We start from the raw sequence: 21,191 nt of genomic DNA on the forward strand, positions 1-21,191 counted from the left end.
ATAAATTACCCTGAGTTGTTAGCAGCTCCAAAGATGTAAATACTAATTGTTTTTGTTCTCTAACTACAGAGAAATTAAGCATGAAGACAAGTCCACTCACTATATACACCTGCTGGTCCAATCCCTAGTTTGTGTATAGGGCTGACATACTGTTGAGTTGGCATCACATGGTCCATAAAGTAATAAATCCAGACCAAGATCACAGAGGGTTAAGTGCTTTCTTTTCTGTAATTGATACCAACTTTTGCAAAATTGAACTCTCTGAAATTATTCTTTGATATTTTTGGAGAAGACTGTGGCTAAGTCATGGAAGTTTGGAATCGATTGATACTATACAAGCTCTTATTTGGAGTTTCCAGAGGAAAAACTTTGCGTCATTAAATTATCTGTTAATTGGCATTACAACCAGCTGTTTGGGTGGTGTTAAAGGAATGTTTTCATCAGACAATACAGCCATCAACAAACATCATGCCACATATCCTGATGCCTTCTCAGTCATTGGCGGAGACTTCAATCAGGCTTCGTTAAAGAAGGTACTCCTAAGCTTCCACCAGCATGTCTCCTGCAACTTCAGGGAATCGAACACACTCGGCCACTTCTACCCTTCTACCAAGGATGCCTACTGCTTCATTCCACACCAGAACTTTGGAAAGCTGGGCTCCTCCTTCCTACACACAGGCAGAAACTGAAGAGCAACGGGAGAAAAGATTGTATGGATATTGTATGGGGAGGTAGAAAAGCAACTCTGACTGGAGTTGGTAGACTGAACCATTTTCAAGAACTCAGCTGCAGATCCGAATGAATATTGCCACAGTGGTTACCAACTTTATCAGGAAATGAGTGGATGTGTGTTCCCACTGAGACTATCTGGGTGTATCCTAACCAGAATTCATGGATGAATTAAGCAATCCACAAACTAGATTTGTGACATTCTGAAACATACAGAAAGAACAGGTACAACCTCTGGAAAGCCATCACCAATGTGAAAAAATCAATTCCGTACCAAGCTGGAATCTCAGCCAGATTCTCGCAGTTCTGCCAGGACTTGCACGCTATCACATCCGATGAGGTTAAAAAAGGTAGTATCATTAATTATGATACATTTCTTTCTGATAAGCTTACTGCCTTATGTGTTCATTTTCAAAGGAAAAACAGTGAAGAGCCTTTGTGAGCTCCCAGTCGCCGGGGACTCTATGCTCCCAGTTTCTGAAGCAGATGTGAGAAGATTCCTAATGAGGGTAAATCTTTGGAAAGCAACCATCCCAGATAGTGGGATTGCTTCGATCATCCATGAATTCTGGTTAGGATACACCCAGATAGTCTCAGTGGGAATACATATTCACTCATTTCCTGATAAAGTTGGTAACCACTGTGGCAATATTCATTCGGATCTGCAGCTGAGTTCTTGAACATGGTCCAGTCTACCAACTCCAGTCAGAGTTGCTTTTCTGCCTCCCCATACAATATCCATACAGTCTTTTCACCTGTTGTTCTTCAGTTTCTGCCTGTGTGTAGGAAGGAGGAGCACAGCCAGGTGCCCCAGCTTTCCAAAGTTCTGATGTGGAATGAAGCAGTAGGCATGCCCCTGAATCATGCACACTACTGGCAGTTTTTCATCCGCTCACTGCTGGTCCCCACTTACTTCAGGACATCTATTATATCAGTGCCCAAGAAGAGCCAGCCATTGCTGAGGCAATGATCAGCTGCTGGCACATGCATCTACTGTGATGACGTGCTTTGAGTGGTTGGTTATGGAGAAAATCAGCTCTTGTTTCATGAAAGACCTGAACTTGTTTCAATTCACCTATTGTCATAACGGGCCAATAGAAGATGCCATCTCGCTGGCCCTCCACTCTGTTTTAGATCTCCCAGAAGCACCTACATCAGCTGTTATTGACAATAGTTTCTTGCTGCTTCAACGAGCTGAAGCTGATGGCTGGAAGACTATGAAAACCAGTGAGGGGAATCATTGCTGTCTGTTGTGTTAGAGTGAACTTTGTCCTGCAGGGCGGTGTTCAGTAACATTGAGTTGCCTTTGCCCTGCAGGATGGGTGGGTAGAATTTTCTTTACTCCTCTTGAAGAGTTTGTTAGCATGGAAACATGATAATGACATTTCTCCTGGAACTGAAACCCACCGAGTGTTTCCCAGTCCCCGAGCAACTACCTGCCCCTTTCTGGGTGGACCTTGTGGCTGCTGCACCCATATCCTACCAGACTCCTCAAGTTTCTGAAGATTAACTCCATCTACCTTTCTCTGTCCCATGGTCTAGAAAACGGGACCTCCTCACTGTGTGGTGAGGTGTGAATTAAGATGGTCCATTGCTTCTTGCAGCAATGGACAACACCCCTTGAGCGTGTTGTTGGGTGTCAGCATGTGCAGCATTTGCTTGAAGAGACCGTTCATTCATTCATTTAATTAACCTTGATTCTTGTAGTGGAAGGGGATGTGCAACAGCCACAAGATACCAGCCTCTTGTCACCCTGTTTTGTATTTTAAACCCCATAAAATGTGAGTCTTGTTTGGACTGTACCTCTGATGGTGTTCCATAAATGGAGGAGAGGTACTTCAGTCCCTGAATGTTGTTGTTCTGGTCTGCCCACACAGGGCACCGCCGCCAGGATACCAGATTAGGTGTCCACCTTAGTCAGTATGAAGACCTTTTTCTTTTGGCGTTGGAGAGGGCCAACGTAGTCTACTTGACAGACTTGGCCTGCTCCCGTGCCACATCAATTATGCCCCTGTATTCCCATTGGCTAGCCCCACGGTTTGATCTGCTGGCATGTAAAGCAATTATCTATTGCTATCCGCACTCGATCCTGGGTTAGGGGCACTCCCTAAGCTCTCTGCCCACTGTCGGATCCTGTCAAACCCCAGGTGACCTCTCTTTCTGTGGGATTATTTTGCCAGGGCACTGTATCTACATCATTGGAGCAAACAGAGGCTGTGCAGATTTGCACTGCTTGGTCCACGGAGACCATGTTACTGTGGGCATCCAGATGATAGACCATGAGTGCCCTGTGCCCAGCCTGCTCCTAGATGTACCTCCAGTGCTGCTAACCCCACAATGGGTGATTGCAGATCTCTCACCCCGTATCTTTCCATGGAGGCATCCAAACTGCCATCCCATTCACCACTGCCCATGAATCCATTTAGATACAGAGTCGACCAATCATTGATTTAATTGCGAGCGCTACCACAGCCAGCTCGTGGGCTGGCTGGATCCCACCACCCCTTCCTAATTTAGGGGGTACTGCTGCCTGGGTGTAGTGCTGCCACTTACCATAAATGCTTCCCTTTTTTCATCAACTGGAGCCATCTGTGAACAATGCTTGCTTCTTTTCCTCTTTGGTGAGAGAGTGACGGCTGACTCTAGTATATAGAGGAAGGATTGACGGTGGGAAGGGGATTGTGACTCTCGGGGATGGACATGACTTTCTCATGCACCCTGCTGATTCCTTCTGGCCCTGCCTCTTCCTAGTTGGCAATATACCACTGCCTAGGGAAAACGCTGCGTGCTTCCCTCTTTGTGGATGGCATCAGAGGATTTAATCCACCACATAATGATCAGATGAGGCCAGTGTATAATGGTCTTATTGGCCATTGGGTGCTCCGTGGTGAGGAGAGCGAAATAGCATGCCAGGTGCTGTTCTTCAACATGCTATAGCAGAAGGCGGGCTCAGGGAGTGTCTTTATCCAGAAGCTGAGTGGAACTCTACAGCCATTAATTTTCTGCCAGATGCTCCATTTGGCTGTTGTGGTGGTGATGGTGGCGGTGGCTGAGACCTGGAGTTTAAAGGGGACTCTGGCCTATTGGGAGGCTAGCAGCAGTGCTTGCTCCACAGCTTGTTTTGTGGTCTTGAACGTAGCTGCTGCTCAGGGCTTCAGTGGAATGTCGTCTTCTTCCTGAAGACAACAAACAGCAGGCACAGCAGCCTGGTAATGATGGGGCATGTGCTGTCAGTAGCCGATGAAATTCTGTGTTTCTGCTGTGTTGGTGGAAACTGCTGTATCTAAAATCTTATTTTGTGACACCTCCGGGATATCCCCCTGGCCTGAGTGCCATTGAATTCCCAGGAAGAGAACTGTCTGGCTGGGACCCTATATTGATCACCCAGCCACGAGCACAGAGCTCGGAGACGAGGGAGTCCAGAGCTTCTGCTACTGTCTCCTCTATGTGGCCCGTCTGACTGGGACCCTATACTTTCTCCCGATTGATCAACCAGCCATGAGCATGGAGCTCAAAGATTAGGGAATCCAGTGCCTCTACTACTATCTCCTCCATTGGGCCCTGGATTAGAGTGTCATCAGTGTAATGACTTACATCGATGTTGGGTGGAGGGCCATATTTTTAGTTCACGGGCTATTCAGCTATGGCAGAAGGTGGGACTATGGAGATATCCCTGGGGTAGGTGACAAAAAGTGCATTGTGTCCCACCTCATGTGAAAGCACATGATCCTGGGAGTTAGGGCTTAAAGGGTTAGAGAAGAATGCATTGGCAGTCCACCACAGCATACCAGAGTTCATTGTCCCTGCCTGCGATATCCTTGACCAACGTGACCACATCGGGAACGGATGCAGTGGGGGGGGGGGGGGGGGGTAGGAGAGGTGAATTAATTTAATTTGTGGTAGTCTATTGTCATGCGCCACATGCCGTTTTCTCTAACAGATGGGGCAGACTGGGCCATTGTAAGGGGACACAGCGGGCCTGATCACTCCCTCATGGAGGAGGGCATCAATCACTTCCGCAATCTCATTGCCTCCCAGCCCAGCATTGATACTGATGGGTGTAGACTGCTCGGGGTGTGGGAGGGGGGTGGAATGACAAAGGGAGTCCATTTGGCCTCCCTGATGACAATGGTTGCCTGGGCAACCCCAAATGTAAACTTTCCCCTTACTGGTTCTAAGTGACTGCCCCTTGAGCACATTCATTCTGAGAATGCACTTTGGGGAGGCTGCTGCCAGGAGCAGTATGGGGTGGGGAGTTTCCCTTCGATGGAGAAGCGGAGAGTGACCTCTCTGGCAGAGAAGATGGAGCCCCCTAGCCCCTCTATACTAACCTTGGGCCCCCTCCACCCCTCAGAATTCCTGGAGATAATTTTATGCTCAGCCCCAATGTTGACTAATGCTGGCTATTTCCCTTTTCCTAATGGGCAGCTACTGGGATAAATAGCCTCTGGTCACCCAGGTGGGACAGGACTGTTGTATGGATCTGTTGGGGTCCCTGGCCTCCATCCGATGGAAGGGAATTGTTCCACGGGGCAGAGATTGTCTAGTGTGATTGTATGCCTTTGTTGGCAATTTCCTGTCACACCAGGGAAATAATCTCTGCTCTGAGGGCAACAGAAGCCACCTCAGGTAAGGGAGAAGCAGTAGGCTGCACAGTGGGGGTTGCAGTAGGCTGCACAGTGGGGGTTGCAGTAGGCTGCACAGTGGGGAGTGTAGGTTTTCATGGCTTTTTTTCCTGCAGTACTCCTGCCACATCGCGGCCATGGCTGGGGTTTTTTTTTCTTTCTTTGGCTTGGCTTCGCGGACGAAGATTTATGGAGGGGGTAAAAAGTCCACGTCAGCTGCAGGCTCGTTTGTGGCTGACCAGTCCGATGCGGGACAGGCAGACACGATTGCAGCGGTTGCAAGGGAAAATTGGTTGGTTGGGGTTGGGTGTTGGGTTTTTCCTCCTTTGCCTTTTGTCAGTGAGGTGGGCTCTGCGGTCTTCTTCAAAGGAGGCTGCTGCCCGCCAAACTGAGGCGCCAAGATGCACGGTTTGAGGCGTTATCAGCCCACTGGCGGTGGTCAATGTGGCAGGCACCAAGAGATTTCTTTAGGCAGTCCTTGTACCTTTTCTTTGGTGCACCTCTGTCACGGTGGCCAGTGGAGAGCTCGCCATATAATACGATCTTGGGAAGGCGATGGTCCTCCATTCTGGAGACGTGACCCATCCAGCGCAGCTGGATCTTCAGCAGCGTGGACTCGATGCTGTCGACCTCTGCCATCTCGAGTACCTCGACGTTAGGGGTGTGAGCGCTCCAATGGATGTTGAGGATGGAGCGGAGACAACGCTGGTGGAAGCATTCTAGGAGCCGTAGGTGGTGCCGGTAGAGGACCCATGATTCGGAGCCGAACAGGAGTGTGGGTATGACAACGGCTCTGTATACGCTTATCTTTGTGAGGTTTTTCAGTTGGTTGTTTTTCCAGACTCTTTTGTGTAGTCTTCCAAAGGCGCTATTTGCCTTGGCGAGTCTGTTGTCTATCTCATTGTCGATCCTTGCATCTGATGAAATGGTGCAGCCGAGATAGGTAAACTGGTTGACCGTTTTGAGTTTTGTGTGCCCGATGGAGATGTGGGGGGGCTGGTAGTCATGGTGGGGAGCTGGCTGATGGAGGACCTCAGTTTTCTTCAGGCTGACTTCCAGGCCAAACATTTTGGCAGTTTCCGCAAAGCAGAACGTCAAGCGCTGAAGAGCTGGCTCTGAATGGGCAACTAAAGCGGCATCATCTGCAAAGAGTAGTTCACGGACAAGTTTCTCTTGTGTCTTGGTGTGAGCTTGCAGGCGCCTCAGATTGAAGAGACTGCCATCCGTGCGGTACCGGATGTAAACAGCGTCTTCATTGTTGGGGTCTTTCATGGCTTGGTTCAGCATCATGCTGAAGGTAGTGATGCCATATATGCGGGCACAGTCTACACCAGCATATGTTAGGGCATAATACATGTCCCTACCATTCTTGCCATCACTGCCTTAATTCCACGCAGCGAACCTGTGTGGGTACCACCTTAGTGGGTGTTTCCCATTGTAAGTGTTCTAGCCCATCCAGAAGGGCAATGACTTTCTGGATGTTTTTGCCCGTTTCTGGTCCCATCAAGGGCAAGACGATTCCTCTAAGGTTGGGGCGGATGATGGTGACTAGATGCCCCTCCAAGATGGAGGTTACCAGGACATCCTCAAGGAGGTTGCACCAGGGAGCTCCATTAAGGTCCCATTCCTTAATGACCCTCATGCCCTAGCTGACAGTGCCACTGCAGTTGTCTTACTCTAAAAGTGTAGGGAATCTAAAAGTGTAGGGAACCTGAACACTGCAGTCATCACCCAGTCCCACAAAGTGGTCCCGTCATTGATCTCTTCAGATGGCATCCACAGAGAGTTGTGTCCAGACTGCTGGCCTCTAGGTGAGAGAGGCGAATATTGGGGGGATGGGGTGGCCCTCGTCTCACAGTCAGAGTAGCTATGTAGCTAAATGCTCATCCAACCGCTGGTGGTATCTGTCCACCAGCCCCCCCATCCCCCACCCCCAACTCCTTGGAGGTGTATTGCTGGGTCTCTACCATCTCATATTAGTTACTCACCTGTCCGCTCGGACCCTCTCCATTCTCAGCAATCACCCCATTGTGGAAGGTCAACATGGGGGATCTTCATGGCGGGTCTAGGACCATGTGGTTACTGGCCAAGCTTACAAGGTCTCTGGGACGTGGGTGGGAGTGTGTAATCGGACTCTGCCTCCTCAAAGTCATCATTGTCTAGTCACACATCCCCATCTCCCAACCACACATCAGTCTCTTCCTGCACATGATGATGGTTCTGATGTTTACAGGATCAACCTATCAGCGGGATTGGCAGCCTGCCTGAAGCTGCCGTGCTTTGACTAGCTGGCGGGCAGCTTCAGTGTACCTAGCCTCCAAGATGCGCCCTGGCAGCAGGGACCCGTGATGGGGCTTTAGTGATTCAATCTGTTCATCTTCCCGAGCGCCTTGATTACTTAAATAGGATGTGATAGCCCACTGACGCCTAAGTAGGGATATCAGTAATCATAAGGCTCCCCCAATGACTCCCCCTTGTCTCGGGAAACCGCGATTCCTCCTCAAGGGAGACCACGTAATGGCCTATCTTCTCACCGTGGGGGTCCAGCCTGTTGATCCAGTCAATTGGCTTGGTATGGCTTGCCAGACACACTGCCAAACAGCTGAACCCCTGACAGTAGTTGGTCCATCTGGGTATTTTATAATGTGACCCTCTGGTTCCTTTACTAGTTGTGGGTCACCTCCTGCTGACCCACAACTGTTGGTGAGCGGTACAGAATAACACATGGACTTAACAGGACACACATGCACACACTAGCACAATCTCCCACGTGGCTAATCCTTCAGTTGAATCCAGCCGAAACTCTTTGAACCCTGCTTGCAGCTCCAATTGTTGTGTTTGGAAGATTGGTGGGTTCACAGAGAGACGAGTCTGGATACAAGTGTTACAATCAAAGGTAACTTTAATGAACACACAGGAGACAAACGGGAAGAGTTAAACAATATTTAATTACTCTACTAATAAAGAACTATATAGACATTCACATCAGACCCAGGTTGAACACCAATACCAGTAGCCACCTATCTTCTACATGCTCACGCACGTGTACACAGTCACAGACAGACTTTCAAACACACTCCCAATTTCCTGTACCAACGGGAGTGCAGCTCTCTGCAAGCACTGATCTATTGCATTACTATGGCTCAACTTTAAGTGCAGCTATGTCCACAATAGCGACCTGGCGTAAAGTGATGTCCGGGACTTGGATCATGAGGCAGAGAGAAAGAAATATGCTATGCATCCAATGTTTTATAGAGTTCTGAGCTGCCCCCCTCCCTTCATCGCATTCATCTCGCCAATGTACAATCTCAGGAGAATAGAATTGAAGACCTAAGGGCAGATTGCTGTATCAGAGGGACATGAGGAATTGCTGCATGCTCTGCTCTACAAAGGCGTGGCTCACCTCCAACTCTCATAATGGACTCCATCACCCTGGTCACAACCTATTCTCGCTGCTATCTTTGGGAACCTGAGGACCAGCACCTCTAGATTGTTTATCCATTATCTATTCCCTTCTACCCCAACCATAAATTACTTCTGGACCCTAAAAAGACTTGGCTTTTTACATGAACTGCACCAGTGAATATTTATGTGTATCTGGATATATATTTATTAACTTTTTTCATACTGGGGGAATTTAATATATACTTTAGTAGATGTTGTATCTTGCGTACTTGTTTGGCTACAGTGACAGTTTTGGTACTTATGTGTGTGGTGCTTCTGCGTATGACAATAAAAGTCAATCATTATTATTGATGCATATTTCAATGTTATATTTGGAAGCATGTAGAGGCAAGAAAACTGAAGTTATTCTATGGGTTTAATATTTAAACATTTTGTACAGTCCTTCAAGACCACACTACAAACCTATTTATAAAAAAAAAGCCATTGGCTAATTCAGTCACTTGTCTCAATTCTCCAAAGAAATAATGGGTTTTGAATATATGTCCCACCTAAATGAAATATGTTGAATTTAAATAGCGATCTGCTTTGTTTACATCAGGGAGAGATAGTTATGGCAACTTACCATTCTCATGTCCCACTGCATGAACTTGTTTATGTTATGGGAAATTTGAAATGCAATCTATAGATAGTGCATAGTTATTAACATTCAACGTAGGGTGCACTGTTACTTTACCAATTTCGTGTCCTTATTTACTGTGAAATTGGAGGAGTTATGTTTAAAAATGTGCTCTTAAAATTCAAATAGCATTGGAAGAATGATCATGATAATCTGCAAGTAGAGGTTAAAATTAAATCAGGTTTATTTACATTCTTAATCTTTCTGAGGAAAAATAGGTGAACAAGTTTGTGAAGCAGTATTCATAGGTTCTATTAGTATAGTCCCCCTACTTATAATGCATATGTTAATCCTATCTGCATTGAAAATGTTCATTCAGAATGGCTTTAAGTCTGTGTATTCAGGCAGTGTTTCATTCACACAAACTAATTGACAGTTTTTAATCTGCTTGTGTTTTGTCCAGCAGAATTCCCTTTCTCAGTCCTACAAGTGTCAGGTAGGATTCTGTTTTGGAATTAATTTTAGTGATTGCATAGCATCAGGTTTTTAAGACAATCTGGTATTATAATTCACCTTATTTGTCAGAGTTTTCTGTCAATTCTGAATTTGGGAATGAGAAAACTGAATTGATGACATGTTTGTAATGTACCATTTGAGATTATGTGTAGGTATAGGGTAATGTCATTAAAAATAGAGACTGTAATGATGAGTGCTAGTTCAAAGGCAAAAAAAAAGAGATTATATTCAGCTTTATTTTGCCAATGTTCTAATATATTGAGTGAACCGAATGATTGGAGATTTACAAATCAAACCATATATTGTTTAAAGGAGCAACATCTGCAGAAGGGGTAGATGCATTCAAGTTTTGACCTTTTCATGAAAACCTTTTCTGGAAAATGATAATGTACAAATTGTTAACTTTTTTCTAAGAGCATTTTCTGGACACTGGAGACCCTGCGTTACAGGGTTGGAGGTGGATTTTCATTCCTAGAAAAAGATCCACATTGTGATTTTCCATGACAAGAAGCCACGTCGACTGAGCAGATGTAAAGAAATGCATGTTGAATTAATTTTTTTAACATATTCTGCAAGAACGAATTTTATTCCATAACTCAAATTTTAGGTAGTGATTTGTGAATTCAGTCAAGGCAACTTTCCATTACCTGAATAATGCAGGGGGTTGCCAGTATATTATTTTTAATCTGTCAAGTCTCAGTTACTTTGCTGGTATTGAATAGTCAGTAGTACACTTTGCTTTGTAGGATTAATTCATGTGACGAGCCATTTGGATTTGAGAATCCAATCAATATGTTTTGAAATCACAGGTTTTTTAAAGATAAATATTATTAAAAGTTCTTAATACTTTTGCATTCAATTGCTAAAATTGGTAATATGTTTAATATTTGTATTAAATAAGATACATTGGTAATAATTAGAGTTCAACTTCAGCAATTGCAGTTATCGCATTTGTTGCAATTTGTATTTTGCTGTCATTATTTCATGCACATTAACATACTCATTCCATATTTTTAAAGCACATTTTAATGCAAAATCAAAAACTGTTGGGTGCAGGTTGTACTTTTTAACAATTTAAAAATGCTTCCTTCCTTGGAAATGAAAGAACATAATTAAAATCCCCTTTATGCGTTGATCCACGAGTAAACCCTAATTCAGGTGCCTTAACATCACAGTTCTTATATAAACTGCCATGTGTTCATCAATTTGTGGCAATTTCCAAACAGTTGGTTATCTGTTTGTGCAAGATAATTTCCAAGGGTTATTGCTATAACTTAGAAGTCAGATACTGATTTGGGAATGGATAGGTGGCATGAAGAAGTTCTGACATTTGAGAAAATAACTTATAATTTAAGAGATAAATATCATAAATTTTGTAAAATATGGAGCCCATATTTATAAATTGCTGGTATTAAAATTTAAATGAATCTCAAGCATACCCTTTAATATGTTTAAAGGTATTGGAAAGTGAAGTGTTCTTGTTGTGGTTTTCTTGTCCTTTTGTTAAATTTTGTAGGGGGTTGGGGAGGGCGATGGGTGGTTTATAGGAGGTTTTTTCTTTCTTTTGTATTTCTTTACTCTTTTTATTTTTTATAAAATACCACATGTATTTGGATTAAGTTTGAAATACTGTAATATGTTTGCTAAGTGGTTTTATTTAAAAAAAAAGATAATTACCAAGGGTTGATCTCTGTGCAGTAATTACACTGCTTAATAATTATCAATCAATTATCAAATAAAATCCTACCCTTCTTACCATGATCTACTAGTCGAAGAAACTTTAATTAGAACTATCATCTGTCACAGATAGAGCTGAAGTAATACAGAATTCTTAGAGAGCTGCAGAGGTTGGGCGGAAACTTTTTAAATATTTGTTTCTTTGGTTGAGGGTCCATGTTATGATAGATGAATGGTGCAAGTTGGAGTTCAGGCAGTAAGGATTGGAGGAGATATCAGGGTGGCTAAGTGGGCATTGAGGTAAAAGAGATTTCATGTGTCTTGGTTGAGGGTTTCACAAGAAGGAAGTGTATTGCAGAAACAAGTGGTGATATTACTGAGGCACTGTATATTTGTGAAGGTACATAGACAAAAACTCAGTTTGAGATAATTTTGGGGTAAATAAAGTATAAAGATAGAGTGAGAGGTGTGGTCTAGGATCAAAATAGAACTATGGCAAGTGTACAGGATTAATGATAGGGGAGGTTGCAAACATGATGGTTCAACATTCAATGGTGAATTTTGGAAAAAGGCTCACAGTCCAAAGATTTGAGCTAGGAGGAGTCACGTGATGCAATGGCTGAGATAGCTGCTTACTACAATGCTCCACGCCTGTGGTATATAATTATCCTAATCTATTACAGTTGCAGCTCTAAACTGTTACCGTTTGTGTAAGATGTCAAAACAACTTAAGATACGACTTCTGGAGATATTAAGAGGCATTTGAGATTACAGTGCTCTGGGCAGGAGGCTTTGAATCAAAATTTCGGAGGTCCGTTGTTTGGGGGGAGAACAGCAGGAGGTGAAAGATGACTTGGCTGGCATATATGTGGCTTTGAAAAAATTCTTAGATGACCTGGTAGGCCTTGAAGGCTGTACTATAATGTCAGTGGAGTCAAAGCTATCAACGCTGATAGATAGGTTTGCAGAGGGTTCACTATCTAGAAGCGATGGCTAGTGAACGAGGTTAACCCATTGGCTATCAAAGTGGACATTGAACAGCTAACAGATAAATTGGAGGACTTGGGGAACTGTAATCGGCGCAACAATCTCTGATTCATCAGCATTCCAGAGGTAAAGGAGGAGAAGGATAAACTAGTCTCGGAGCTTGTCAGTAATTGGGAAAGAAATCTGGAAATAGAATATGCACACAGCACTGGGACCTGGACCCAGTACCATACGGGTATTTTATAATCTGACCCCGGGGTTCTTTACTAGTTGTGGGTCACCTCCTCCTGGGGCCATTGGTGAGCAGATACAGACCCAGTGCCGGAGATAGGCCTTGGCCTATCCTAGTAAGATTTTGAAGGTCAATGGATCAAGATTTGGTGCTGTGAGTGGCGAGGGTCAAGGACAAGTTTTCCCAGGACAATAATCACGTTATGATTTTCCCAGACTTTTCAACACCCACACAAGTAAAGTGAGGAATGTTTAAAGAATGTAAGAAGATTCTTCGCGGGTGGAATGTGAACTTTGCAGTGGCTTACCCAGCCAAGCTAAGAATACAAACCAAGGATGGCTTTAAGCTTTTTGACTGTCCATATAAAGCAAGAAAATTTATTGAGGAGATTTAGTCAAACTACATTAGTTTTATTCGAGCAAGATGTGAGTCGGGTTATGTTTGTTAATTTAAAAAGAAATCTTGCCAAATTGTTCTGAAGCTACCTTATCCTCATTAGGGTTGACTCTAAAATTGTACCACCATAGTTTCTGAGCAGTTTCGTGGACCATAATTCTTTGTAGATTGAATGTTGGCTGTGATTTGTAGCCACTGTGGCGCGTGGGAGAATTTTATGCGCCATTTTGTTACTTTTCAGTTTAAACGCGGATTGACGAGTCAGTGTCAAAATATTGTGATGTTTTTGTTTGTCTTAATCACCCCAGAGGTCTGGAAGGCTGGCGGCAAAACTCTGCATGTCAAACTGCATGAGTTTTTCAAGCTTTGTTGGGACCAAGGAAAACTGCCTCAGGACCTTCGTGATGCCATCATCATCACCCTGTACAAAAACAAAGGTGAAAAATTAGACTGCTCAAACTACTGGGGAATCACGCTGCTCTCCATTGCAGGCAAAATCTTCGCTAGGATTCTCCTAAATAGAATAATACCTAGTGTCGCTGAGAATATTCTCCCAGAATCACAGTGCGGCTTTTGCGCAAACAGAGGAACTACTGACATGGTCTTTGCCCTCAGACAGCTCCAAGAAAAGTGCAGGGAACAAAACAAAGGACTCTACATCACCTTTGTTGACCTCACCAAAGCCTTCGACACCGTGAGCAGGAAAGGGCTTTGGCAAATACTAGAGCGCATCGGATGCCCCCCAAAGTTCCTCAACATGCTTATCCAACTGCACGAAAACCAACAAGGTCGGGTCAGATACAGCAATGAGCTCTCTGAACCCTTCTCCATTAACAATGGCGTGAAGCAAGGCTGTGTTCTCGCACCAACCCTCTTTTGAATCTACTTCAGCATGATGCTGAACCAAGCCATGAAAGACCTCAAAAATGAAGACGCTGTTTACATCCGGTACCGCACGGATGGCAGTCTCTTCAATCTGAGGCGCCTGCAAGCTCACACCAAGACACAAGAGAAACTTGTTCGTGAACTACTCTTTGCAGACGATGCCGCTTTAGTTGCCCATTCAGAGCCAGCTCTTCAGCACTTGACGTCCTGTTTTGCGGAAACTGCCAAAATGTTTGGCCTGGAAGTCAGCCTGAAGAAAACTGAGGTCCTCCATCAGCCAGCTCCCCACCTTGACTACCAGACCCCCACATCTCCATCGGGCACACAAAACTCAAAACGGTCAACCAGTTTACCTATCTCGGCTGCACCATTTCATCAGATGCAAGGATCGACAACGAGATAGACAACAGACTCGCCAAGGCAAATAGCGCCTTTGGAAGACTACACAAAAGAGTCTGGAAAAACAACCAACTGAAAAACCTCACAAAGATAAGCGTATACAGAGCCATTGTCATACCCACACTCCTGTTCGGCTCCGAATCATGGGTCCTCTACCGGCATCACCTACGGCTCCTAGAACGCTTCCACCAGCGTTGTCTCCGCTCCATCCTCAACATTCATTGGAGCGCCTTCATCCCTAACATCGAAGTACTCGAGATGGCAGAGGCCGACAGCATCGAGTCCACGCTGCTGAAGATCCAGCTGCGCTGGGTGAGTCACGTCTCCAGAATGGAGGACCATCGCCTTCCCAAGATCGTATTACATGGCGAGCTCTCCACTGGCCACCGTGACAGAGGTGCACCAAAGAAGAGGTACAAGGACTGCCTAAAGAAATCTCTTAGTCCATGCCACATTGACCACCGCCAGTGGGCTGATATCGCCTCAAACCGTACATCTTGGCGCATCACAGTTCGGCAGGCATCAACCTCCTTTGAAGAAGACCGCAGAGCCCACCTCACTGACAAAAGACAAAGGAGGAAAAACCCAACACCCAACCCAACCAACCAATTTTCCCCTGCAACCGCTGCAACCGTGTCTGCCTGTCCCGCATCGGACTTGTCAGCCACAAACGAGCCTGCAACTGACGTGGACATTTACCCCCTCCATAAATCTTCGTCCACGAAGCCAAGCCAAAGAAGAAAGAATTGTGACTTCTCTTAATTCAGACAAAATATGTTCTCCTCTGAAAAGGAGAAAAGAAATGAATAAGCTTAGGAGACAAAAATGGGATGTGGTATTTTTACAGGAAACATTTATCAGCAGAGGGATCAGTAAAGCTACTGCGTGGTTTTATATATAATTTTTTACAGTACAGGGTTAACTAAGAGCAGTGGTATTATAACACTTAATAGACAGCTGCTGTTTAGATGTGAGAAACAGATCAAAAGTGAAGCAGGGAGAATTTTTATTATTTTGGCAGAAAAACAGAAGCAACATATTATTTTAGCAAACATATTCACCTAATATAAAAATTGCAGGCTTTTTTCTGGAACTTGAAAGAAAACTACACTCTCCTGGAGTTTATGACATCATACTTGGGGGAGATTTTAATTGGTAATGGATCCAACCATTAACCATAGTAAGATATTATCTAGAACCTCAAAATCCACTGTGATGGTACAAAAAAATTGTAAGGCCCTCAGGCTTGAAGATGTTTAGCACCTTATGAATCCCAGTGAGAGGGAGTATACTTTTTTTCTTCAGATCATAAAACTTATACAAGGATTAATTTCTTTCTTATTATCACAAGGTAACTTACCCAGTTGGTGTTTCAATGTGCAATTGGTAATATAATATCAGATCATGCTTGGGTTTGTCTCAAGACAGTACCTCAGTATAAGAGAATACAGTCACATAAATGGAGATTTAATTCATTCTTGTTACAAGATTCAATATTTAGACAAGCTATGGGACGTCATATCAAGGAGTATTTGGAGTTAAAAACACCTATGGCCTCTTTGGCAGGGATTAATGGGGAACTCCTGAAGGCAGTTCTGAGGTAATATACTATTCAACATATATTAAAAATAAGTCATAAAATTACAAATTTAGAAAATAAAACATATTGAGACAAAATTGAAGCAGCAGATGTCATCCAATGACTTGAGAGAACTAACACAGCTGAAATATCAATACAATCTAATATTATTCCAGAAAGTAGAATTCTGGCTCTTTAGGGCAAGACAAAGGCAATTTAATCAGGGGAGAAGGCAAGGCGTATAAAACAGAGAGAATCAATTATGGGTTTATGCAGCCACTGCGGAATGGAAAATTTTTGAAAATTTCCCATAACGCACACTGTTTAAAAAGTTTGGAATTGAAATGAGAGATTCATTCCATTCCAAATTTTTTCCTGCAGCAGCCCTAGACATTTTTGTGGACTGCCTACAGTCTAAACTGAACTTTAGGCTGTCCGCTGTGTGACATAATTCACTAACTTCAAAATTCATTAAAATATTCACCTGTCATCTGACCACCTCCGCCTTGTGTCCGGCGCACCTTCTCACCAGCTCCCGGCTGCAGAGCTCTCTCTTGGGGTGACTGGTGGGGGAGGGAGAGAGGGAATAGGGGAGGCAGATCGTTGCAGGCTTGCAGCACTGCCTGAATCCCCTGCATTGCAGAAACTCCCTTCCCCCAGGAAACCACTCCCCCGGCAAACAAGGGCTTTCATTGCTTATTGCAATATATTTAAATTTTTGAAAACAGTCGAGGAACAATCAAAAACAAGGGCTTTTGGTAAATTATAATGATATATATTTATTATATTTATTGTAAGTTTAATTACATATAATGGAATCACAATCACAGTAATTGCCAACTTTCCTGTAACTATGTAGCAGTTTGTGTTTTTTTTAAAAGTGAGGTAGATGGAGCAGTTTCTGGAACACCAGGCATTGTAGGTAATGTGAACACAATCGCCCTCTTGTGGATCTGCAGAGACCAAGAGCTTGTTAAATGTCCTCCACAACAACAGGGGAATAAAACAGAACCTGTTCAAAATTATTGTTGCAGGGATGCAGTGGTAGTGATGACCTGGGAGGAGCAGGACAGGAGAGATGCAGGAACTGCCTGAGGAGAGTGGGACTAGGTTGTTAGAGACCAGGATAGTGGTAAGAAATTAGCCCAAAACTGGTGTCCCTGTGAGGAGGGGAACAGGAGAGGCAAACTCCCCCTTGCACATGATGGGGGTGAGGGTAGAACGGCATAGGTGATTTTTTTTTGTTGGTGAATTAATTTTGGTGAATTTACCTGTAACCATCTGCAACAATGGGCTAAATGAATAGTACAACATCGACGCTGGGACACTGTAAGTCGCATGCAGGGTTTACGTTAGAGATGACGTCAATGCACTTCCATGCTGCGAAATTACTGCAACTCAGGTATTCCTTCCTGTGTGAATGGCCATTCTGGTAGGTAAGTGTGAAAAATGTTGACAGGAAATTATTGCAGTGGCTGTATAAAAACCACAAATGTCTATCATCCCAGCTATTAGATCAGCAACTGGTGATATTTTGATGACACCTACATTTATTAATGATGCATTTCAAGAGTTATAGTTCTAGTGAGGACAAAATTGATAGTTTTCTGAGGCCATTAAGGTTCCTAAGTTTACGAAAAAAACAATACCTTGATTCTGCTATAATATTGGAAGAAATTATATCAATGATTAAGATGTTACCTACTGGGAAAGCTCCTGATCCTGATGGATTTACTGTGGAATTTTTTAAATGCTATCCGGAGGTAGTGGCCCCACTACTGTTGAATATGTATAATGAGTCTATAGAAGTAATTTGCCCCCTACTTTATCACAAATGCTAATTACGTTGATTCTGAAAGAAGGTAAAGACCCGTGTGAGTGTAAAAATTATAGACCAATTCCCCTAATTCCATTGGATGAGAAAATCTTATCAAAGATTCTTACAAACCATTTAGATACTGTAATAACATGCTTGATACAGTGATCAGGTGAGAATTATTAGGGGCTGTAGCTCATCTGACTATCAGGTGTCTCGTGAATATTATGTGGTCGGTGGCCAAAAAACAATCACCTATAACAGCTATTTCACTTGATGCTGAAAAAGCATTTGATCAGGTGCATTGGAGATATTTGTTTAAGATTCTTCAGTTTTTTTGAATTTGGACCCATATTTTAAAAATGGATTAGATTGTTATATAATGGCCCTGAGGCAGCAGTCCCAACAAGGTTCCCCACTTCCCCAATGTTGCTCTATCTAGCTTTGGAATCCCTGGCAGTAGCTATTAGAACTTTGCAGGGATATCTGTGGGAGCTCAGGTTCATAAACTGATGCCTTATGCAGATGATACCTTATTATTTGAGTGAGACCCCGGTCAGTCGCTGCCATGTCTACTGAATGTTATAAGTCTTATTCTAGATTCTCAGGTTATAAGGTTAATTGGACAATATCAGAAGCATTTATCATTGAATGCATATTGCCCCCTGTATCTGCTTTTTACCCAGACCAATAACCAAATAAGGGTATACTATATTTAAGTATTCAATTTCCCCTCCCCCCCCGCCCAACTGGAGGATTTAGTAAAAGTAAATTTTGATCTGTTATTGCAGAAAATTCAATGTAATGTCATCATTGTACTTGTCAGTGTCGGGAAAAGTAAATGCCTTGAAGATGAATAGTATTCCAAAGGTTAATTACTTGTTCCAGTCGTTACCAGTCCAAATCCTTTTAACATATTTTAAACAATTTGATAAAATAATTAACACATTTATTTGGACTGGTAAATGGAGATGCTTGGAACCTGATAAATTACAATTGCCAGTTGAAAGGGGGGCTGAAGTTTGACAAAGTTAATGTACTATTATTATACTTTTACTCTTAAGCATTTATCACATTGGTCTCTCCCTTCGGAGAGAGCATCTCCTTGGTCTGATCTTCCTCCTATCCCTCCATTACAATGTTTGTCTATTAAGTTGCCTCCTGAGACAAGATCTCACCCAATCATATTGCATATGCATTTGTTCTGGAATAAATTAGCCATATTATTTAAATTTAATTCATATTTGAACAAAGCCTCGAAAATTTGGATGAATCCAAAGTTGTGTATTGATAAGTCCCCTTTTTTCTAGAGGGAATGGTAGGGGAAAGGTATATTTAAATTGGGAGACCTTTATAATGGTGACAGTTTAAAATCTTTTAATCAACTAATCCAACAGTACGATATCTCTATGTCACAATCTTGGAGATATCTTCAGCTGCGTCATGTGCTATGTACAACTTTTGGTTCTACACAGCAACCTCAATAAGTTGTTACGATACTGTCTACTGTACTGGCTGCATATGGCAAAGGTCACATTTTATTATTCAAGCTTAACACAAATCTTTGGATAAACTCTGTTGGGTCTGAGTGTGGTTTTTGAGAAGGAAGATTGGGACAAAATTTGTAAAAAATATCAAAATAACATCAAGACCTGAGAGTGTGTGAGGGGAGTCACGTGATGGAGTAGTGGCCGGTCGGGGAACTCCAGTCCTCTCCAGAAAAGTTAAAAAAAGATAGAGAAAAAACAAAGGCACAAACTTAAAAACTAAAACAAAGTGAAAGTAAAAGTGTGAAGACAATGGCAGCGAAGAAAGAAAAACCAAAAACAACGGGAAGAAAAGAAGAAGGAAAGACGTCGGAAGAAGGTGAAGGCCTTACCTGTCCGAAGAGGCCCGCCGCGGAGAGAGAAGCCCGCTCCCACAGGTCAGTGGAGGTCCCAGGCTCGGGACTACAAAAATGGCTCGCAGAGCCGAGTAAAAGTGCGCGATGCGCATGAAAAAAAAATACACTGACGGGAGGGGGGAACAGCTGCGGAGTCGATCTCCACAGCTGAGAGAGACACCTGAAGCACAGCAGCAGGTGCAGAACACAGACAATAACGACAACAAGAAAGAAGAGGGTAAAAAGAAAACAAGGAAACAACAGATGGTCAATCCAGAGGAAGAAGAAGAAGAACAGAAAGAAGTGGAAGAAGAAGAGAAAGGCAAGACAATGGATGTATCTTTTTTTAAAGAATATATGGAATCAGTGAAAGAATGGCAATTACAAGAATTTGATGAGATAAAAAGAATTAAGAATGCAGAAGAAAGAATGAATAAAATGGAAGTGGCCATATCAGAATTGGCAAAAAGAGTGGAAAATATGGAAAAACGAGAAACATTTGTAGATATGGAAGTAAAAGACTTAAAAGAGAAATTAGAAGAATCTAATAAAAAAGCTAAAGAAGATAGATATGATAGAAAACTATAATAGAAGAAATAATATAAAGATAGTGGGCCTTAAGGAAGATGAAGAAGGCAAGAATATGAGAGAATTTATAAAAGATTGGATCCCCAGGGTCCTGGGAAGACCAGAATTACAGGAAGAAATGGAAATAGAGAGGGCACATAGAACTTTAGCCCCGAAACCACAACCGCAGCAAAAACCAAGATCCATTTTAGTAAAATTCTTAAGATATACAACAAGAGAAAATATATTGGAGAAAGCAATGAAGAAAGTAAGAGAGGACAAAAAGCCACTGGAATATAAAGGTCAAAAAAATTTTTTCTATCCAGACATAAGTTTTGAACTCCTGAAGAAGAGGAAGGAGTTCAATACAGCGAAAATGATCTTATGGAAAAAAGGATATAAATTTATGTTAAGGTACCCAGCGGTACTTAAAATAATTATTCCAGGGCAACAAAACAGACTATTCTCAGATCCAGAGGAAGCAAGGAAATTTGCAGAACAACTACAAAACAAGCAGAGAGATGAAGACATGTAATAAGAGTAAAAATGACCACGATCTATATGTATGTGTGTAAAGGGGTATATGTGTGTATATATATAGTGTGCATACATGAATGTATCCGTATTTAGAGGAAAATATATAGAGTATAGACAAGAATTAATAAGGGAGGGAAATGGAATAGAGGGAATAAGGTGGGAATTAAAAGAGTGACCTTTGTTACATATGAAAATTGAAATCTTTTCTGGGGGGGGCTGGGTGGGGAGGAGTTACGGTCACTGCAAAATCAGCTGACGTTTGCGAGTGAATTCGCAAATCCAAATGGAGAGGGGAGATGTGGTTGTCCGACAAGGGATAAAGGACAATTCAGGAGGGGGAGGG

The 21,191-nt window shown here is 43.0% G+C and overlaps 1 protein-coding gene across 19 annotated transcripts in view; it reads left to right on the forward strand.

Moving 5' to 3' along the window:
* Positions 1-21,191, forward strand: part of agtpbp1 (ATP/GTP binding carboxypeptidase 1) — a 336,033-nt gene that overhangs the window by 116,524 nt on the left and 198,318 nt on the right. For 15 of the 19 annotated variants that reach the window (XR_011354831.1, XR_011354825.1, XR_011354830.1 and 12 more), the window contains one exon: positions 9,839-9,871. The exons of 1 other annotated variant lie outside the window; for it this stretch is intronic. Coding sequence is in view for 13 of the 18 variants with exons in the window: in XM_069929750.1 (XP_069785851.1) it covers positions 9,839-9,871 (33 nt within the window). In the remaining 5 variants the exon portion in view is untranslated. Of the gene's footprint in view, positions 1-4,960; positions 5,359-9,838; positions 9,872-21,191 lie in introns of those variants that run through there. 3 more of the 19 variants (XM_069929760.1, XM_069929820.1, XM_069929797.1) reach the window with 2 other exon arrangements.

This window comes from Narcine bancroftii, chromosome 1, assembly GCF_036971445.1.
Source record: "Narcine bancroftii isolate sNarBan1 chromosome 1, sNarBan1.hap1, whole genome shotgun sequence".
Classification (NCBI taxonomy): domain Eukaryota; kingdom Metazoa; phylum Chordata; class Chondrichthyes; order Torpediniformes; family Narcinidae; genus Narcine; species Narcine bancroftii.